This window comes from Sorex fumeus, unplaced genomic scaffold, assembly GCF_029834395.1.
Source record: "Sorex fumeus unplaced genomic scaffold, SorFum_2.1 ptg000072l, whole genome shotgun sequence".
NCBI lineage: Eukaryota > Metazoa > Chordata > Mammalia > Eulipotyphla > Soricidae > Sorex > Sorex fumeus.
The window spans coordinates 16,677,765-16,695,958 of record NW_026606129.1 but is presented as its reverse complement, the minus strand read 5'-3'; the positions used below and the strand labels follow the sequence as shown (position 1 = coordinate 16,695,958).

The following is an 18,194-nucleotide window of genomic DNA, read 5'->3' as shown; positions in this document are numbered from 1 at the left end:
CCCAGTCATAACATCCTGGACCATGCCTCCCTACTAGAGCTCTTGCCTTCACCCCACATGGTCCCCTCAGCTCTTCTTCACTCTTGTGAGAATTCAAAGCACAGAAGATAAACAAAGCACTGAGAAAATGTTGATAATTTTAATCCATTTGGGCTTTAAATGAGTTTGACCTGTCAGTTTGTGGTGGGGCAGAAGGTGGCAGGTGGAGTGAGATTTATTCTAAGGAAATGACATTTAAAAGACCTGTGTTTCTCTTTATTTTTTAGGGAGATCCTGGATTTGATAATAGCATAGAAGGATCCAAAGGCTCAAAAGGAGAACGTGGAAGACAAGTAATTATGTGGCCACTTGCGAGTAAACTTGTAGACTGCGAGGTTCAGGTTCTCAGGCATGGAATATGAAATGTGTATTAAGAAATTGGAACCACAGGGGCTGGAGCGATAGCACAGCGGGTAGGGTGTTTGCCTTGCAGCCAACATGGCTGACCCGGGTTCGATTCTCAGCATCTCATATGGTCCCCTGATCATCGCCAGGAGTAATTCCTGAGTGCATGAGCCAGGAGTAACCCCTGAGCATCGCCGGGTGTGACCCAAAAAGCAAAAAAAAAAAAAAAAAAAAAAGAAAGAAAGAAAAAGAAAAAGAAATTGGAACCACAGTGAATATAATTTATACAAAAAAAAAACTATTTTAGGGAATCAAGGAGATAGGTCAGGGCTTAAGGCTGCATACCTTGTATGTAGCAGGACACAAGTATGATTCTGGGTAATCAGAGCCCCGAACCTCCATAGAGTGTGTTCCTTATGACCCCCAGCAGCCCCAGGTCCAAGCATTGAACAATTGGTTCAGTATTACTAGAGGTGGGCCCTAAACAATGCTTGGAAGGCCCCAAAATGAATAAAACATTTAATTAATATCATTTACAAATGATATTTTGGAGCAAAAAAAAAATTTTACTTTCACTTCTCCTTTGTTCCTACTTTAGGATTCAAAGAAACATTCTCCATCTCATGAATTTAGGGCAACTAGCTTCATTAATAATACCCTTGAGGTCTGCACTGTAGCACTGTCCTCCCGTTGTTCATCGATTTTACTCGAGCAGGCACCAGTAACATCTCCATTGTGAGACGTGCTGTTAATGTTTTTGGCATATTGAATATGCCACGATAGCTTGCCAGGCTCTGCCATGGGGGGTGGATACTCTAGATAGCTTGCCGGGCTCTCTGAGAGGGATGGAGCTATTGAACCTGGGTCAGCTGCATACAAGGCAAATGCCCTCCCTGCCTGCTGTGCTTTTGCTCTAGCCCGATGATCATCTAAGTTTCAAAATTTAGCATCAATACCAAAAAAAGCCACACCATCATTTGCAATAGGAAAAAGAATCAGAATTCAAAGGGCTGGAAACATGATTTGTATGTGGGATCCGGGTTGCATCCCTGGGCACTACCTCTTGTGACCCAAATAAGAAAAAAAAAAAATCAGAGTCAGCACTTTCTAGACCCACATGATAAAGTTCCTCCTGGGCTCTCCCCAAAATTTCAAGGACATTGCACTGGGTATCCGTGCTCCCCACCCCACCCCACCCTACCCCACCCCACCCTGGCATGGCAGCCAGAGAATGACTTACCATTAGCCCCTTGAAACCCAAAACACTCCTTTGTCCTTTAAACACACAGAAACATTTCAATGAAATGTTGCTCAGAAGAGCTAAAAACCCTTCAGGTCGTTGTTTATAAATGCAATCATCTAAGTTAAGATTTAACTTAAAATGTAGAGCCAGCTGATTAAAGTAACAACAAAAAGCAGTATGTCTAGAGCTCTATGTTCTATCACCAGCACTGTACTACCAGGAGTGACCCTGAGAAATGAGTAGTCCTTAAGCATTCATTGCTGGGTATAACCCGCAAAAACCCAAACAAACAAACAAACAACAAAAACTATACTAACCAGGGAACTGTTGACCTCCCAGGCCCAACATCTGCACGCCTACAAATCCATTCTATCTTGTTATCTACCTGATAAAGCCACTTTATCTACCTGATAAAAGGACAGCAGCAGATTTAGATATCATTACATGTATTCAGGATGGCTGCTGGTCCTGGAGGTCTTCCGCTGCTGCCGGAGCCCTGGTCGGGGCGGGGAGGAAAGCTCAACCCACTCCCCTCCAAGGGACTCGGGGAAGGAACACCCAGGCGCGGGGGCAGAAGACTGCACTGTTCTCGTCCGGGATCTGGATTTTATAGTCTCTGAGTCTTGGCCGCTGATGGGATTACACGGCGCCAGGGGGCCAGGTGGTGGGTGTGACCCCCGCCTACTGGAATTTGGAGGATCTGGGTGGAAGATGCTGGACTCCAATTCGAGTAGGCTTGGAGGTCTCGGCCCCGGAACCCGCGTGGCTTTGTCCCTCTGCCAGTACCTTCATGTTTGCGGAGAGTGGTCTCAGCATGGTGGTGGCTGCTGGTCCTGGAGGTCTTCGGCTGCCGGAGCCCTGGTCGGGGGGGGGAGGAAAGCTCAACCCGCTCCCCTCCAAGGGGAGGGAAGGAACACCCAGGCACGGGGGCAGAACAAACTTGCAGGTTATCGAATATAGCCTGCCCACAGGGCAGAGTCTGGCAAACTCCCCGTGGCGTACCAAATATGCCAAATACCAGTAACAATGATGGGTCTCATTCTCCTAAATAGCCTTGAATATAATCTCAGGGCTAGGATGAAAGAGACGTTACTGGGGCCTGCTCGAGGCAATCGACGAATAACAGGATGATGAAATGAAATGAAAAATTCAGGATAGGATGGTCATAAAGATAAGTAGAATTCAAAAGCCCATACCTTCAGGTATCTTCTCTGGGGTTTATCTTATAAAATCCTTGTTTCAGGAAGAAAAAAATTATTTTCCTGAAAATGCTTATCTCTGGATTTTAATTGTAAGGGAGTTTTCTAGACATCTCACCTAGGAGAGAACTTTGCTTGGGGAGATAAGTCAAAGTCCTGTGTGAGGATTTTTCCATACTGCCCTATAGGCCTTGAGCATGTTTCTTATTTTGCTTACCTGAAAAATAAGACGTAGCCTAGATATTCTTTTTAAGATTTTGGTGGGACTTCAGTGGTCCAACTGAACAGCATGAGAAACCTTCCACAAATGACTCATTCCACTGTTAGGAGGTGGTAAATGTAAGCCTTGTGTAACTCAGAGTTCTCGTCTTCTTTTTTTCTATCTTGGGAAGAAGTGTGTGTCCTGAAATTTTATTCTTCTCTGGCTGTTCATCTACACTGGTCATTGACCCAACAGCACAAGAAGGCCAAGGTACCTGGCACACAGCATTCCTCAGTGATCCCGTCTGTGGTAACATGACAGAGATGTTTGGATGGAGATGCTCTGACTTGTACTTTAGACTAGAGTTAGCAAGTGGTACTGAGCTAAGGACCACTTTGTCTTTACCATGGTTTTTGCCATTTTTCTATTCATTATCCACACAGACATGGGCTTTCTGATGTTAAGTGCAGCTATGACTTCATCCTAAGGAGGGAGATTGGTCCAGTTGGTGTGATTCTGTCAATCTCCCTGAACATCATGAACCAGAGTTAACAAGAAAGCTTGATGTACTATGTAATTACTATCACCCATTTTTTTCTGTTTATCTGACAGGGAAGAAGAGGCAGTCAAGGCATCCCTGGACCCCCAGGCTCCGGAAGAAAGACAGTAAGAACCCTTTTAGACAAACACTGACTGACCCAGTGGCTTGTATTGTGAAAGAAATGGTTGGCTGTGGGCCCAAAAGTAGTACAGGGGCAGGGTTCTTTCCTTGCACACAACAAACCCAGGTTTGATCCCCTACACCTGTGTGGTGCCCTGATCCTTCCTGGAGTGATCCCTGAGAGCAGAGCCAGGAGTAAGATTTGAGCACTGCCAGGTGTGGCACAAAACCAAACAAACAACAGAAATGGTTAACTTGGGGAGTGTGGGGGCGGGGTGGGGGGGGTGGAGAGGAATGTTTTTGATAAGGATCACTGCTTTGGATAAGCCAACTGGAGATATCTGTGAGAACAGAGATGGCCAAGCCTTTGAGACAAAGGCAGAAAAATACTGGCTGATCTCAGTATCTATATTACATATCATAATGCCCCAAAATAGAGACAGAGTATGGTGGAAATTGTCTGCCATGGAAGCAGAGGGAGAGATGGGATGTGGGGAATGGGTATACTGGGGACACTGGTGGTGGAGAATGTGCACTGGTGGAGGGATGGGTGTTCGATCATTGTATGCCTGAATCTCAAACATAAAAGCTTTGTAAATGTATCTCATGGTGATTCAATTAAAAAAAAAGATACTGGCTGGTGGTGGGAGAAATTAAGAAAGTCCTGGGAAAGCATCAGGGATGCTGCTTCAAATCCCAACTCCTCTCCCTCCCTTATCAGGACTACTTAGAAAAGTCAGGCTGAGTGGAGGTCAGCTGTTACTGACTTTGTCTTTGCCTGGCAAAGAAGAGTTCCAAGATACAAAACTATTTCCTTGGTGGAGCATAATAGCTGGTTTATAAATTTATGCACTGAAAATATAATACATAATAAATGAAATATACTTGAATGGCTTTAATTAGGGCTCAGTTTGAAAACATGCTTTTATAGGCATAAATAAATGAGTACAAAATCAAGATACTTGCTTATGGCACTTTTTAAGGTCTTGTTTTGTTTCTGTGTGTGTGTGTGTGTGTGTGTGTGTGTGTTGCCAAGGATTTACCTTGGTGCTTCACTGATCAGATATAGCCAAGAAATCTCAGTGAGTCCTTTTTACTTATTTTTATTTTGGGCAACTCCTATGCAGTGCTCAGGGAGTCCAGGGACCACTCCCAGCTGTATGTGTCTGGCAGTTGTGGCCCTGTGATGGAGTGCTGCTTGGGCTCTTTGGTGCTGGGTACAAGATATGTGCTCCAGATCTTTGAGCTGAGTTCCTGGTAAGTTATTTTTCAAAAAGATTCTGTGCTTAGCAAGGTAGCAACAAGAGCCGAAGACAAGAGCCAAAGGCAATGGAAGTATTGATACACACCAAAGGATGAGTGTTGGGGTCTTTGGGGAAGGGAGGTGGGTACACTGGGGAGGGTATGGTGTTAGAATTATGTACATGGGAAACTATCATCAACCATATTGTAAAGCACAGAAATTCAATCAGTGAAAAAAAATTTTAAAAATTGAAAAAATTCTGGGGACTGGAGTGATAGCACAGTGGGTAGGGCGTTTTCCTTGCATGCAGTCGACCGGGGGTTCAATTCCCAGCATCCCATATGGTCCCCTGAGCATTGCCAGAAGTAATTCATGAGTGCAAAGCAGAAGTAAACTGAGCATCACCAGGTGTGACCCAAAAACCAAAAAGAAAAAAAAATTTGAAAAAATTCTGTGCTTGACTTCTTGAAAGAACACACCATGATGGAAGAAAAACCTTCATCCAAAGACAAGAGATTGTTTTAATAAAATAAAAATTCAATGCCTACATTGAGTTCTAAATTATACATATATTTTTCTCATTTTTCATCATTTCTTATCATATTTTATTTAGTTATTTATCTTTCTCCAACTTCCAGTACCAGCCACTCAAAAAACTATGTCTGAAAATTGAACTCAAATAAAAACTGGTTGAATGTATTTATTATACATTATATTTTCTGAGCAGAAGTTTATAGAACCAGTTATAATACTCCATCAAGGAAATATTTTTTATCTTGGAACTCACTCCTCTTTGCAAGGCTGAGAAATTGGAAATTAGAACAGAGATTACATTTTAAATGTGCAGAATTTGCTGGGAAAATCTTTATTACTCTTGTTTTACTGCAGCTGAAGATAAAGAAATGTATTCGCTATTTATTTCACTTTCTAATAGGGTGTAGCCATCTTACATACCCCAGGAAAAAATTTTGAACATAAAGAATATCATCCAAGAAACCCTGGCAGGAGAGATTCACTTTGATTGTGTTTTATAGAAGCTATGGTCCCTTTAGAGCTTAAGTATCACTCTATATTATTGAAGTCATATGACTCCAGAGAGAGTCCCAGCTTGAGTTATAGATTCAGAGGTATCTTTCAGGAATGAAAGTAGGACTGCAGCTAAGCAATAAAGTCAAGGTGTTTTTCATGTCATTTGCCTTTTGTACAGCTCTCCAAATTCAATAGGAAAAAAATAGATTTCTAAAAAATATCAACTGTCAAGCCATCAGTGATGATAAGTAATGCATTGGTCACTATTTTACTTTTTTCCCCATTTTTTAAAAAAATTCCAGGCACTATGATTTATAGTACTGTTAATAGACGAATTTTGGGCATACAATGTTCCAACACTACACCCACTACCAGAGTATCAACTTCCTTCCTCCATTTAACACCAGTTGTTCTTCCATTCCCCTACCTTTTCCCTTTGCCAACTCAGTTCTGCAGGTTGACTCTCAAGACCTATGATGACAGCTGTCCAATATTATTTCCCTAACTACTTTCTTATATTCCATATATGCAAGAGATTATTCTGTATTTGACCCTTGCCCTCTGACTTGCTTCATTCAACATGATACCCTCTAGTTCTTAGGCATTGTGGTTTTACAGGTACTAAAATATTATCATGTATATCACTTTACCTCCTTTTAGTGATCAGTTCTTGTCCGGAGTGTTCATTTCCACCTACCATTGGCATAGTGGTCCCTCTCTGTCCTAACTGCACCAATAGTGACATCTTTAGCCCTTTTCAATTGACTTTTGTATATGGTGTAGGATATCTAGATTTATTTTTTTGCACGTGACTGACTAGTTTCCCCAGCTCCATTTATTGAAGAGGCTTTCCTTGACCCATTTTATATAACAGGATCTTCTAGATTAGCTGCCCACATACTTGAGGTTTGTCTCTGGACTCTCAGTTCTATCTCAGTTAGAATCTATATGTTCCTGTGCCACACACTCTTGATAATGTAGCTTTACAATATAATTCAAATTTGATGAACAAGAAGTCTCTCTTATTTTCCCCCAAGAGTTCTTTGATATTTAAGGTAGTTTTATTATACCATATAAATTTTAAAATTATTTTATTTGTGTCCTTTAAAATTCCATGAAAATTTTTATGGGAATGCACGAATCTATATACAGTAGGATGTGTATAGTATATAGTATATCTGTATATCATAACATTGTAAAAATGTTAATCCTTCTGGTTCATGAAAAGGGCATGCATTTTTATTTCCATTTGATTTGTCTCTCTTGTACTACATTCTTTGCATGTTAAGAAATAATATCAAATTCTTAAACATTTATTTTGTAGTGTATAAGTACACTTTACCCATTAGTGTACAAGTGTTTTTGTTTGCTTTTTGGGGATTTTTTTTTTGCTTTTGGGGTCACACTCAGTGATGCTCAGGGAATACTCCTGGCTCTGCACTCAGGAATTACTCCTGGCGGTGCTTGGGGATACAGGGGATGCTGGGGATTGAACCCAGGTCAGCCACATGCAAGGCAAACATCTTACCTGCTGTACTATCACTCCAACCCAAGTGTACAAATTTTTTGCTTCTAGAATTTTTTAGGGTAAATGTTAGGGTTTTGAAAATATTAATAGTTTGACTTATTTTCCAATGTGAACATCCTAATATCTATTTCTTGCTTAATTACTTTATCAAGTATTTCTAATGCAATGATGAATAATAATTGTAAGACTGTGCCCTATTTTAGAGGAAAGGCTTTCAGTTTTACACCATTGAGCATTATGGTATAGCTCTGTAACACTGACCTCCCATTGTTCATTGATTTGCTCGAGCGGGCCCAGTAACATCTCCATTGTGAGACTTCTTGTTACTGTGTTTGGCATATCGAATGCATCATGGATAGCTTGCCAGGCTTTGCCATGTGGGAGAGATACTCCTGGTAGCTTGCTGGGCTCTCCGAGAGGGGTGGAGGAATCCAACCCGGTTCTGTCACCAGTCACGTGCAAGGCAAATGCTCTACCACTGTGTTATCAATCCAGCCCAGCATTATGGGGAAATATCATTAATTAGCTGTAGGTTTGTGGTAAATGTCCTTCATTATATTAAGGGGTTTTTTCCTAGTCCATTGAGATAAGAGATGTATTTTTTTTTACATGAAGGATACTGGATTTGTCAAATGCTTTCTAAAAAAGTATTTATTTGATCATGTAATTCTTCTTTTTCCTTGTATTCATATGATTCATGACATTGATTAACTTGAGTATATTAATCCACCCATAATCCCATTTGATCATGGTGTACATTTTTTCTGATGCATTGTTAGTTGCAGTTTGCTAAGCTTTTGTGGAGGATCTCTTTTCATCAGGAATATTATCTCTAATTTTCTTTTATAGCAACATCTCTGCCTATTTTCAGTGTCAGAGTTATAAAAACTGTTTGGGAAAATTTCTGTTTCTTCAAATTTTCAGAAGAGTCTGAGAAAGCTAAAAAGTAGGACATCTGATGGTAATACTTCTCCCACTTCTTAAAATCTACTGTATTTTTCTTTTTTTTTCCTTTGTGCATATGGTCCACTTTCAAAATATGATGCTAGGCAATGGAGACTTAACACATACAACTTTAGACCTCAAACGAGAATAAGATTTCTTTGCAAGATGCTGACATGGTCCTGCAAAAGCTAATGAACAAAATCCAGGGGTACAGCAGATTGTAAGAAAAAGGTATAATGGTAAAAACAGGATGACAAAGGAGATGGATATAATGAGAAACTGAAGCGTATTCTGTTTTTAAAGTCTATTATCAGCATTGGTCTGGAGCGATAGCACAGTGGTAGGGTATTTGCCTTGTGTGCAGCCGACCCAGCCGAGTCGGGTTTGATTCCTCCACCCCTCTCGGAGAGCCTGGCAAGCTACCAAGAGTATCTCGCCCACATGGCAAAGCCTGGCAAGCTACCCAATATGCCAAACACAGTAACAACAAGTCTCACGATGGAGACATTACTGGGCCCGCTTGAGAAAATCAATGAATAATGGAAGGACTGTGACCATGTGACCGTGATTATATCACTTAGAATCAACGTAGCAGAAGATACAGAGAGAATTAGAAACAATGACCAACAGAAGGCAAAGAATTTCTGATTTAAGGGATCTTGAGTGTAAGCCATGAATTTCTTAAATACAAAAAGTTTAAAAAAGAAAGGTAGCTATAAGATAAAAGAATTTATTTGATGAGAAAGTGTTTGAGAAAATATATCACTATCAAAGTTGTTAACAGAAACTCCAGATACCTCTCTTACAATTATTCAGTAAATTGTAATCCGATTCAAAGTGATTAATAATTATAAATGTTAATAATATTCCTTATTAGATGTAAATAATAAGAAACTATGTATAAAAGTTTCAAGGAAAGATGAAAACAACACAAGAAAATGGAAAAATTTCTTGTCAGAAAATGAATTATTCCAGGAAAGAGCAGGGAATCTCTGGCAAATAGCTCTCAAGTGTATCAAAAAAAATTGAGTGCAGCCTGACTGCTCTTTGAACAAAAATAATGACAGGTGTGTGTTTTTTAAAAACTGACAAGACAATGAAGAAAGCAAACTGATTATTCTTGTGAAACAAGTAAAAAGAAAAAATTAGCACTCCAAGATAGATGAAAACAACAAAAGAATTAGAATAAATGACTGAAATTAAGTCAAACATCTGTGGATGCTAGAAACACAAAAGCAGTAATAGATATGGAATAAGGACAAAGGAGAGCCAGCAAATGTATGATTTGCAACACCAGTGTAAACAGACTGAATGAAATGCAGAAAAAAAATCATAAGTGTTCTAAAAGATAACATGAAGCAAAGGCTCAAAAATGCAGATAGAAAAGGCATACTCTGAAAAACTACCAAACAAAAAATGAAACAAAAATATCAATAGTGAGACATATTCTACTGAAAATATTAAATTTACTATGTAGAGAGAGAATCAGGAAAATTTTTAAGCAGAAAAGAGAATATTCAATCTGTCTTTGATCCATTTTACAACATTCAGTGCTAAAGAGGAATAGCAGAATGACTAGAGTTCTCAGGGAATTGAGTGGTCCAGGATTTGCATGATCACACTGCTGCTCTATAAGTATATAGATTTATATTGATCAGCATGAGCAAGGCTTCCAAGAATCAGGCCACATAAATCCCATGAACCTTTTTTTTAAACGTTAGCACTGTAGCACTGTCCTCCCGTTGTACATTAGGCTCTGCCATGCAGATGGGATACTCTTGGTAGCTTGCTGGGCTCTCCAAGAGGGATGAAGGAATCAAAGCCTGGTCAGCCGCATGCAAGGCAAACACCCTACCCGCTGTGCTATCGCTCCAGCCCTTTTAAATATTATGATAATAAATTTGGAACCCTTTATGTATAGAAATAAAGTTAAGCCATAAAAATTGTAATAATAGATCAAAATGTTATTTTATACACTTGACCATCTAGAAATCATAGCACTGTAGCACTGTCCTCCCGTTGCTCATCGATTTGCTCGAGTGGGCCCAGTAACGTCTCCATTGTGAGACGTCTTGTTACTGTGTTTGGCATATTGAATACATCACGGGGAGCTTGCTGGGCTTTGCCGAGCGGGCAAGATACTCTTGGTAGCTTATTGGGCTCTCCAAGAGGGACAGAGGAATCCAACCTTGGTCAGCCATGCCGGCAAGGCAAACACCTACCACTCTGCTATTGCTCCAGCCCTAGAAATAATGAGAATATAAAAATAATAAAAACATACTGTATTCTCATATTTATTGGAGGGCTCTAAACATTGTAGAGATGCCTCTCATCCTAGGCTAAGATTCAGACATTCCCTAACCTCATTTTTTTCATTAATGTACATTACTTATTGTCAAGAAGTCTTATCCCTTGACATTTCCAATTCTTTTCATTTTTTAATTAAATCCAAGTAAAATTAAGTGCATTTTTAAATAGCATGAACACTCCTTTTTGTTTTGTTTCTTGGATTACACCCAGAACTGCTCAGAGCTTACTCCTGGCTCTGTGCTTAAGGATCACTCCTATCAGGGTTCAGGAGTCCCTGTAGGGTGTCGGAATAAATGCCTTATCCACTATACTCTCTCTCCAACCCAAACATAACTCCTTTTAAGACCTAGAGTACCTCTATGAGAATTTTATCGTTAGACATGCATATAATAAAGATGTCAGGGATTTTTTTAAAAAAAGATTGTCTGGGATCTTGATTACCAAATGTTAATGATGAAGAATTTGGGAGGGTTATTTTTTTCTCTATAATTTCTGTGTTGAATAATTTAAAATCAACATGTATCATTTTTAGGACTGATAACCTCCACATTTGGATTCTTTTAGTGAGCAGTAAAGATTTCTTAATGCAGTTACACTTGGTTGTAAGTGATCAAAGAATTGCCCTTAGTAGGGAGTGGCTTACAGAGAAGTAATGTCAGCTGGTCAAAACTGAACCTTATCAATTTAGCCAAAATACATTGGACACTTATAATGTACTAGCAACTCATTAACTACCAGAATTACAAACTCAACTTAGAAACTAGAATTATATGGTATGTCTTGGAGTGTCAAACTACTAGTAACATTTGCATCAAAAAATTCTTGGTTGTGAGAGACTGTTTTGTGTACTGTAAGCAAATGGTGTTGTCCCTGGCCTCTACCCACAGTACTCCCAATTTGTCACAATGAAAAGTGTTGCATATTAACTATAAGTTTTTTAGGTCTCATCAGTGAATTGTTCCTTTTCCTACTCCCAGAGAAGCTTATAGTACTCTTGTGAGACCTCTAATCCCCTGAGTTTATTTTTAACCTTTCTTTTGTGTATTACCTCTTATGGTCACAATTCCCCAAGACCCTTTTGGTTACTTGTACGTCAAAATTTTCTAGTAACTCTGGATTTTGTATTTGTAGTGAATGACTTGCTTTTCTATTTTCCCTATTGCCTTTTCATATTTTACTGTAGAGCAATGTTCTTAGCTTAAGCACAGAAAGACGTTAATGCTATGCTCCTAATATTTGGGAGTTGATTGACTTAAATATATCTATTCCTGAGCATTCATCATTATTCTTCACTCAGGCTTCTGCTACCAAAGTTCCTAGCATAGAGCGGTCCTCCCGTTGTTCATCGATTTGCTCAAGCGGGCCCAGTAACGTCTCCATTGGAGACTTTGTTGTTACTGTGTTTGGTATATCAAATACATCACGGAGAGCTTACCAGGCTCTGCCATGAGGGCGAGATACTCTCGGTAGCTTGCCGGGCTCTCTGAGAGGGGCGGAGGAATCGAACTCGGGTTAGTCATGTTGGCTGTGTGCAAGGCAAACGCCCTACCGCTGTGCTATCGCTCCAGCCCAACCAAAGTTCCTAATACTTCACAAAGGGAGGTCTGACCGTGGGACTGGGATGAGTCCCACGAGCAGCAAAACTACCCCAGCATCAAAATGGGATACTCTAGAAAGTATAAATGCATGGTCTTGATGTAAGATGTTGTAACTTAAGAGACAGGACCTCCATGGAGAAGGACAAGCTGAACAGGTCTGAGGACAGTCTGGGATTTACGGTAAAAGCCTTGCTTGCTTTCAGAGCCCAGAGAACAAAGTTTTGGAACCTGTATAGCTTACTGTGTTTACCCAAACAATTGCAAGTATTAATAAGAAGTAAACTTAATGTTTAATTTGTACAACTATAGTGAAAGATAAAAGCAATATAGATGTCCCTGAGAGACAAACGGTCTCCTTCACTTAATCCCCCAAGAGAATTGCCTTCACTGAAATGCTTTGCCATCAGTCTATTTGTCTCTTTGTCTCTGCTAAGGAGGCTGGGGAGGACTGGGAGGTGGCTGTTAACCTCTGACCTCCGCACTCTATAAACTCACAGAAAAGCATCACTAAATATTGCAAAATGTTTCCTGGAAGAATGAACTCAGCAGCCATGTTGTGATTGAGGATCACTGTTGAGGCAGGGAGACCTCAAAGTCAACAAACGGGTACCAGAGATCTGCAGTAGAACTCAAATGTAACTGTATAAACAAACAGTAGGGAAAAAGCTTCACGGTGCTTTTGTTGTATTCACTGAATTTTTTATAACTGAGTTAAATAACTTTTTAATAGTTGAAATTATCATTGTATTTCTTTTAGCATATTTTTGCCTTGGAGGGTCATAAGTCTGGCTATCAGTAGCTTCTGAAATAAAACTATGATATAAAGTTTGCAGAGTTAATTCTCCCACTTTTTTATGTCTTACTGCCTTTTGGTCCTTCACTCCAAATTTCTGGACTACTTGGTAGTAGCACTGTAGCACTGTCCTCCCGTTGTTCATCCATTTGCTTGAGCGGGCACCAGTAACGTCTCTATTGTGAGACTTGTTGTTACTGTTTTTGGCATATCAAATACACCACCGGGAGCTTGCCAGGCTCTGGAAAATAAACAGAAATAAAATTTCAATGAATTCTGGAGCACCTTAGTAACTATAGTTAGATGGCAAACTACTGGCCAAGCTCTCATCTCATAAGGATCTAAAGATTTCAGTTTCTGATTTTAATGATATTTTGCACTAGGATGAAAATCCCAAGTTGAAAACACTTTGTTTTCTTCAAACAGTGGAATATTAAATATATATATTAAATTTTAAATGATATATTTAAACTTGTTACTTAATGTAAGTGCCTTAAGAACCATTACTAATTTAGATCAAGTATTAAAATGTTTTTTTAAAAGTATGTGATGTCTATCTTTTCCTTCTCTTTTAGGGAGCTCGTGGTCGAAGAGGGCTTCCAGGCCCACAGGTATAGTGATTTTTTCCCCCTAACTCTAAATGATAAATCTTCTGTGTCCAACCAAGAAACTGGAATAAAGTTATATAAAATCTCTTCCAATCCACTTGTTCTTTCACATTCTGATGATAGTAATTGTGGTATAAAATATCAGAAAACTTTTAGGTTATAAAAGCCTAAAACTTTTTAAAAATGAAAATTTGACACTTTAATTAATAGGCATAATAATTAATGACTAGAGCTGCTACTTGTTCCAAAGGCTATTAAATTTGGACTTCAAGTATGTAAAAGTTAGTCTAATAACTCAGTGGATGAACTTTGGTTCTCTGGTGTAGCTTATGCTAAAACTTTATAATTTTCATAAACCCAACTTAAACCACAATTGTATAAAATGCCCTAATGTACGGTGTATTTTTTGAATGTTACTTCAAAAGTTTGTTAAACAAAACAATATAGAATATCTTATTGGCACATGTAATTACTAATTATACCTGCCATGAACCTATAATAATTATTAAATAGAAATTTTGACTTAGGATTTTATAAAATTAAATTACATAATCCTTAGATTAAAAATACATTGAGGAGTGTTAAATAAATAAAATGAAGTTCCATATGGTCCCCCAAGCCTGTCAGTGCAGAGTGAGAAGTAAATCCTGAACACTGCTGGGTATGGGCCAAAAAAAAAAAAAAACAAGAAAAACAAAGTATGTTGAGGGAAAATTATCAATCCATTCTTGATAACATCATGCAAAAAACCTCAAATGCTGAAGTGAATAATCTTAACACTGTCATAGAGAAAAGGGAGTTGTTCTTGCAAAATGATGGCAAACTAGGTCACAACAAACTTCTGTTCAGTAGTACATTTCAGAAAACAACAAGTATAATGCAGAAAGTATGAAGGAAAATGCCTATTAAACTAAGGTTTCATACCTACATAAACTATGAATTGTCGAACAAACTTTTCAGATAGAAAAAGACTGAAAGTTTGTCATTCATAGACATTATTTCAGATACTCACACTTCATGGTGGACTTAGAGTAAATACAAGAAAATGTGACAAGATAAGTGAATTTGGGGGGAGAAGATAGGTTAACCTGTTATTCACAAACAATGTTGAATCCTATCAAACCGTGTAATAGCTAATGCATAAACTTAAGATATCCCAGTACTTTCCTAATTAAGTCTCCTTAGAGCCCATTCTTAATCTATTTTAAAATCAATATCTATAACAAAGTTCAAAGACAGCATGAGGAGAATAGTTAGCTTTTGATCCCTTGATATGTAATCTATTTGAGTATGAATCTTCTAAGATTTTAGATGAAAATTCAAAGTCAGTTGTGAGTCTTTCCACATCAAATATGTATTTTACCTCTCATCTGTTACAATGTTAGAGAACATCTTACTTAGATGTGTCCCTGTGACTTTCGTGTGTAAAAGACTGGGAACAAATGCACTGACATACAAACTATGTTTATTTCTCCTTGATAAATTTAGAAAAGAATTTATTTCCTTCTTTATACTTTGTTGTTTCATTCCCAACCCCCCAAAATTCTATATCTATAAAAGGCATTTATAATCTTCCTCATAAAGGTGAGAAAAATTTAAAGTGCCAGTGTTAATGGGTTGCTTCTCTCTCACTACAGGGAGAAGTAGGAATCCAAGGCCCAGATGGACTTGAAGGCTCCCCGGGGTTCCCAGGCTCTCAGGTACAGAATCAAGACTAATCAGGGTGCACTAAGATTAAGATGAAGCTCAAGCTTCGTAGGATCCTGTCTGTAGCCTTTCAGAATTCAGATGTTCGAAGTTTTCTCAGAGGACAGAGTAAAACCTTAGTGCCTGAGAACAGATGACTGGTGAAAGAAACTTTGGTACATCTACACAATGGAGTATGATGTAGCTGTTAGAAAGGATGAAGTCATGAAATTTACATACAAGTGGTACTACATAAAAAGTATGCTAAGCGAAATGAGTCAGAAAGAGAGGGACAGACATAGAAAGATTGCATTCATCTGGGGAACATAAAGTAACAAAATAGGAGACTAACACCCAAGAATAGCCAAGATAAGTACCAGGAGGTTTACTCCATGACTTGGAGGCCAGCCGCCCACTCTAGGGGTAAAGGCAGTTTAGATAGAGAAGGGAGCACCAAATAAAGGGTATTGAGAGGATCCTCCCAGGATGGGAGATGCATGCTGAAAGTAGACTATAGACTGAACATGATTGCCACTCAATTCCTCTTTTGAAAACCACAGTACCTAAAAGGAGAGAGAGAACAAAAGGGAATGCCCTGCCACAGAGGCAGGGTGGGATGGGGGTTGGGGGTGGGAGGGATACTGGGATCAGTGGTGGTGGATTATGGGGACTAGTGGAGGGATGGGTACTCGATCATTGTATAACTGAAACCCAAGCACAAAAATTTGTAAGTCTACAACTGTACCTCATGGTGTTTCACTAATAAAAATTTTAAAAAAAAGAAAGAAAAAAAAAGAAAAGAAAGAAAGACAGCCTTGACTTGTACCTTGTTGAGTCATCCTTATCTAAGTTGGTCCAGTCAAGAAGTAAAAAGAGGATACTGATGCTGGGCAGCTGACCCTCTGCAATGGACTCCAACTAACCAGAATAATCTAGGGAGACCTTGAGCTAAGGCAAACATGCAGTCTCAAAACCGGAAATTTTTATCACTTTAGCCCAGTAAGAATTCAATATTTTCATATCTAGACGCCCATTGTGTAAAAGAATTTGCCCTACTCTAGGAAGAAAATCCGCTCCAAAGGAAGCTAAAATTTTCATGGGTGGATCTACAACGTAGCCACTGCCAGTCATTTCCAGATCACTTCCCTAAGGGGCTGCATCTAGCACTTTTTCCTCTACAAAGAACAAGCCACAGTCTCTATAAAGATCTGATCACATAAAGAGGGAGAACTCATGTGCCAGAAAGGACAAAAGGTAACGTGAAATAATCATGAGAGGGCTGGAGCAATAGCATAGCCAGTAGGATGTTTGCCTTGCATGCGGCCGACCCAGGTTCAATTCCCAGCATCCCATATGGTCCCCCAAGCACCGCCAGGAGTAATTCCTGAGTGCAGAGCCAGGAGGAACCCTTGTGCATCGCAGGGTGTGACCCCAAAAGTGAAAAAATAAAAACAAAAAAATAATCATAAGAAAGGACAGGAGGTCCCAGAAAATGATGAGAAGAAAAGACTTACATCTCAGTCTTTATGGAAGATTTTAATATATTTTAATCTCCAATTTTTTTGTTTTAAAAGCTTGAACAGGGGAAAGATTGCTATTTGGCCTGCATAGGACAATCAGTGGTTCTGCAGTTGATCAGTTTGGGGTATGGGAGGGGGCTTTTAAGCTCTCACTTCTCAATGTTTTTGTAAGTTTTGATCCACATAACTAAAATAAATGAAAGTGACTCTTTATGCTGGTGTCTTGGTACATGAAAGCTGGGTGAAATATCCTGATGTACCACAAGAGAAAGTTTGTGCACATTTTACCAAGACTTCAGAGAAGTAAAGTATGACCCTTGGACCTCTATCTATTTCTAGCTTGATTGCTTTTCTTTGTCTCACTCACCAGCTGAGGGAAGTTCACTTTCCTTACTTTTAAATGAGAACGAATTTCCTCTGGGGTTGCAGGGAAGCGGGTCAGCAGATCTGCTGACTTTATCTCATGTGAAATAAGTTACGTTGCAACATCCCTTCTTCCGTTTTATAGACTCACTTTTTTCATGGCTGTTTAAAAGAAGATGCAAAACATAAAAGGGAAAAAGGGTTTCTTTTATGGTGACTGGAAGTCACGGTAGATGGTGGTATGGTATATACACATAGCAAGATGTGAAGCTGTGTTCTGAGAATTATACAGCATTACATATCTATGGCAAATAGATTATTCAAAATTATTTTTAAAATGTAGGGGAAAAAATTGGAAGCAATGGTTTATAGGCAAACATAGTATTCCAGAAGGAATAATATCCAAATTTCATCTTGCTGAACACCATATTTCTTTTTTAAAAATTTATTTTGATTTTTATTAGACACCATGAGGTACAGTTGTAGACTTGCAAATTTTTGTGTTTGAATTTCAATTATACAATGATCGAGTACCCATCCCTCCACTAGTGCCCATTTTCCACCACCAGTGATCCCAGTATCCCTCCCACCCCCTCATCCCCCACCCCCCTGCCTTTGTGGCAGGGCATTCCCTTTTGTTCTCTCTCTCCTTTTGGATGCTGTGGTTTGCAAAAGAGGCATTGAGTGACAATCATGTTTGGTCTATAGTCTACTCTCAGCATGCATCTCCCATCCTGAGAGGATCCTCCCAACACCCTTTATTTGGTGCTCCCTTCTCTATCTGAGCTGCCTTTTCCCCCAGCGTGTGCGGCTGGCTTCCAAGTCATGGAGTAAACCTCCTGGTACTTATCTCGGCTATTCTTGGGTGTTAGTCTCCTATTT

The 18,194-nt window shown here is 39.2% G+C and overlaps 1 protein-coding gene across 1 annotated transcript in view; it reads left to right on the top strand.

Annotated features, from left to right (window-relative positions):
• The window catches only part of COL6A6 (collagen type VI alpha 6 chain), a 120,909-nt gene that overhangs the window by 44,080 nt on the left and 58,635 nt on the right, over positions 1-18,194 (top strand). Inside the window, exons 18-21 of the mRNA XM_056129320.1 lie at positions 267-332; positions 3,641-3,694; positions 13,711-13,746; positions 15,381-15,443. Of these exons, the coding sequence (XP_055985295.1) occupies positions 267-332; positions 3,641-3,694; positions 13,711-13,746; positions 15,381-15,443 (219 nt within the window). The remainder of the gene's footprint in view (positions 1-266; positions 333-3,640; positions 3,695-13,710; positions 13,747-15,380; positions 15,444-18,194) is intronic.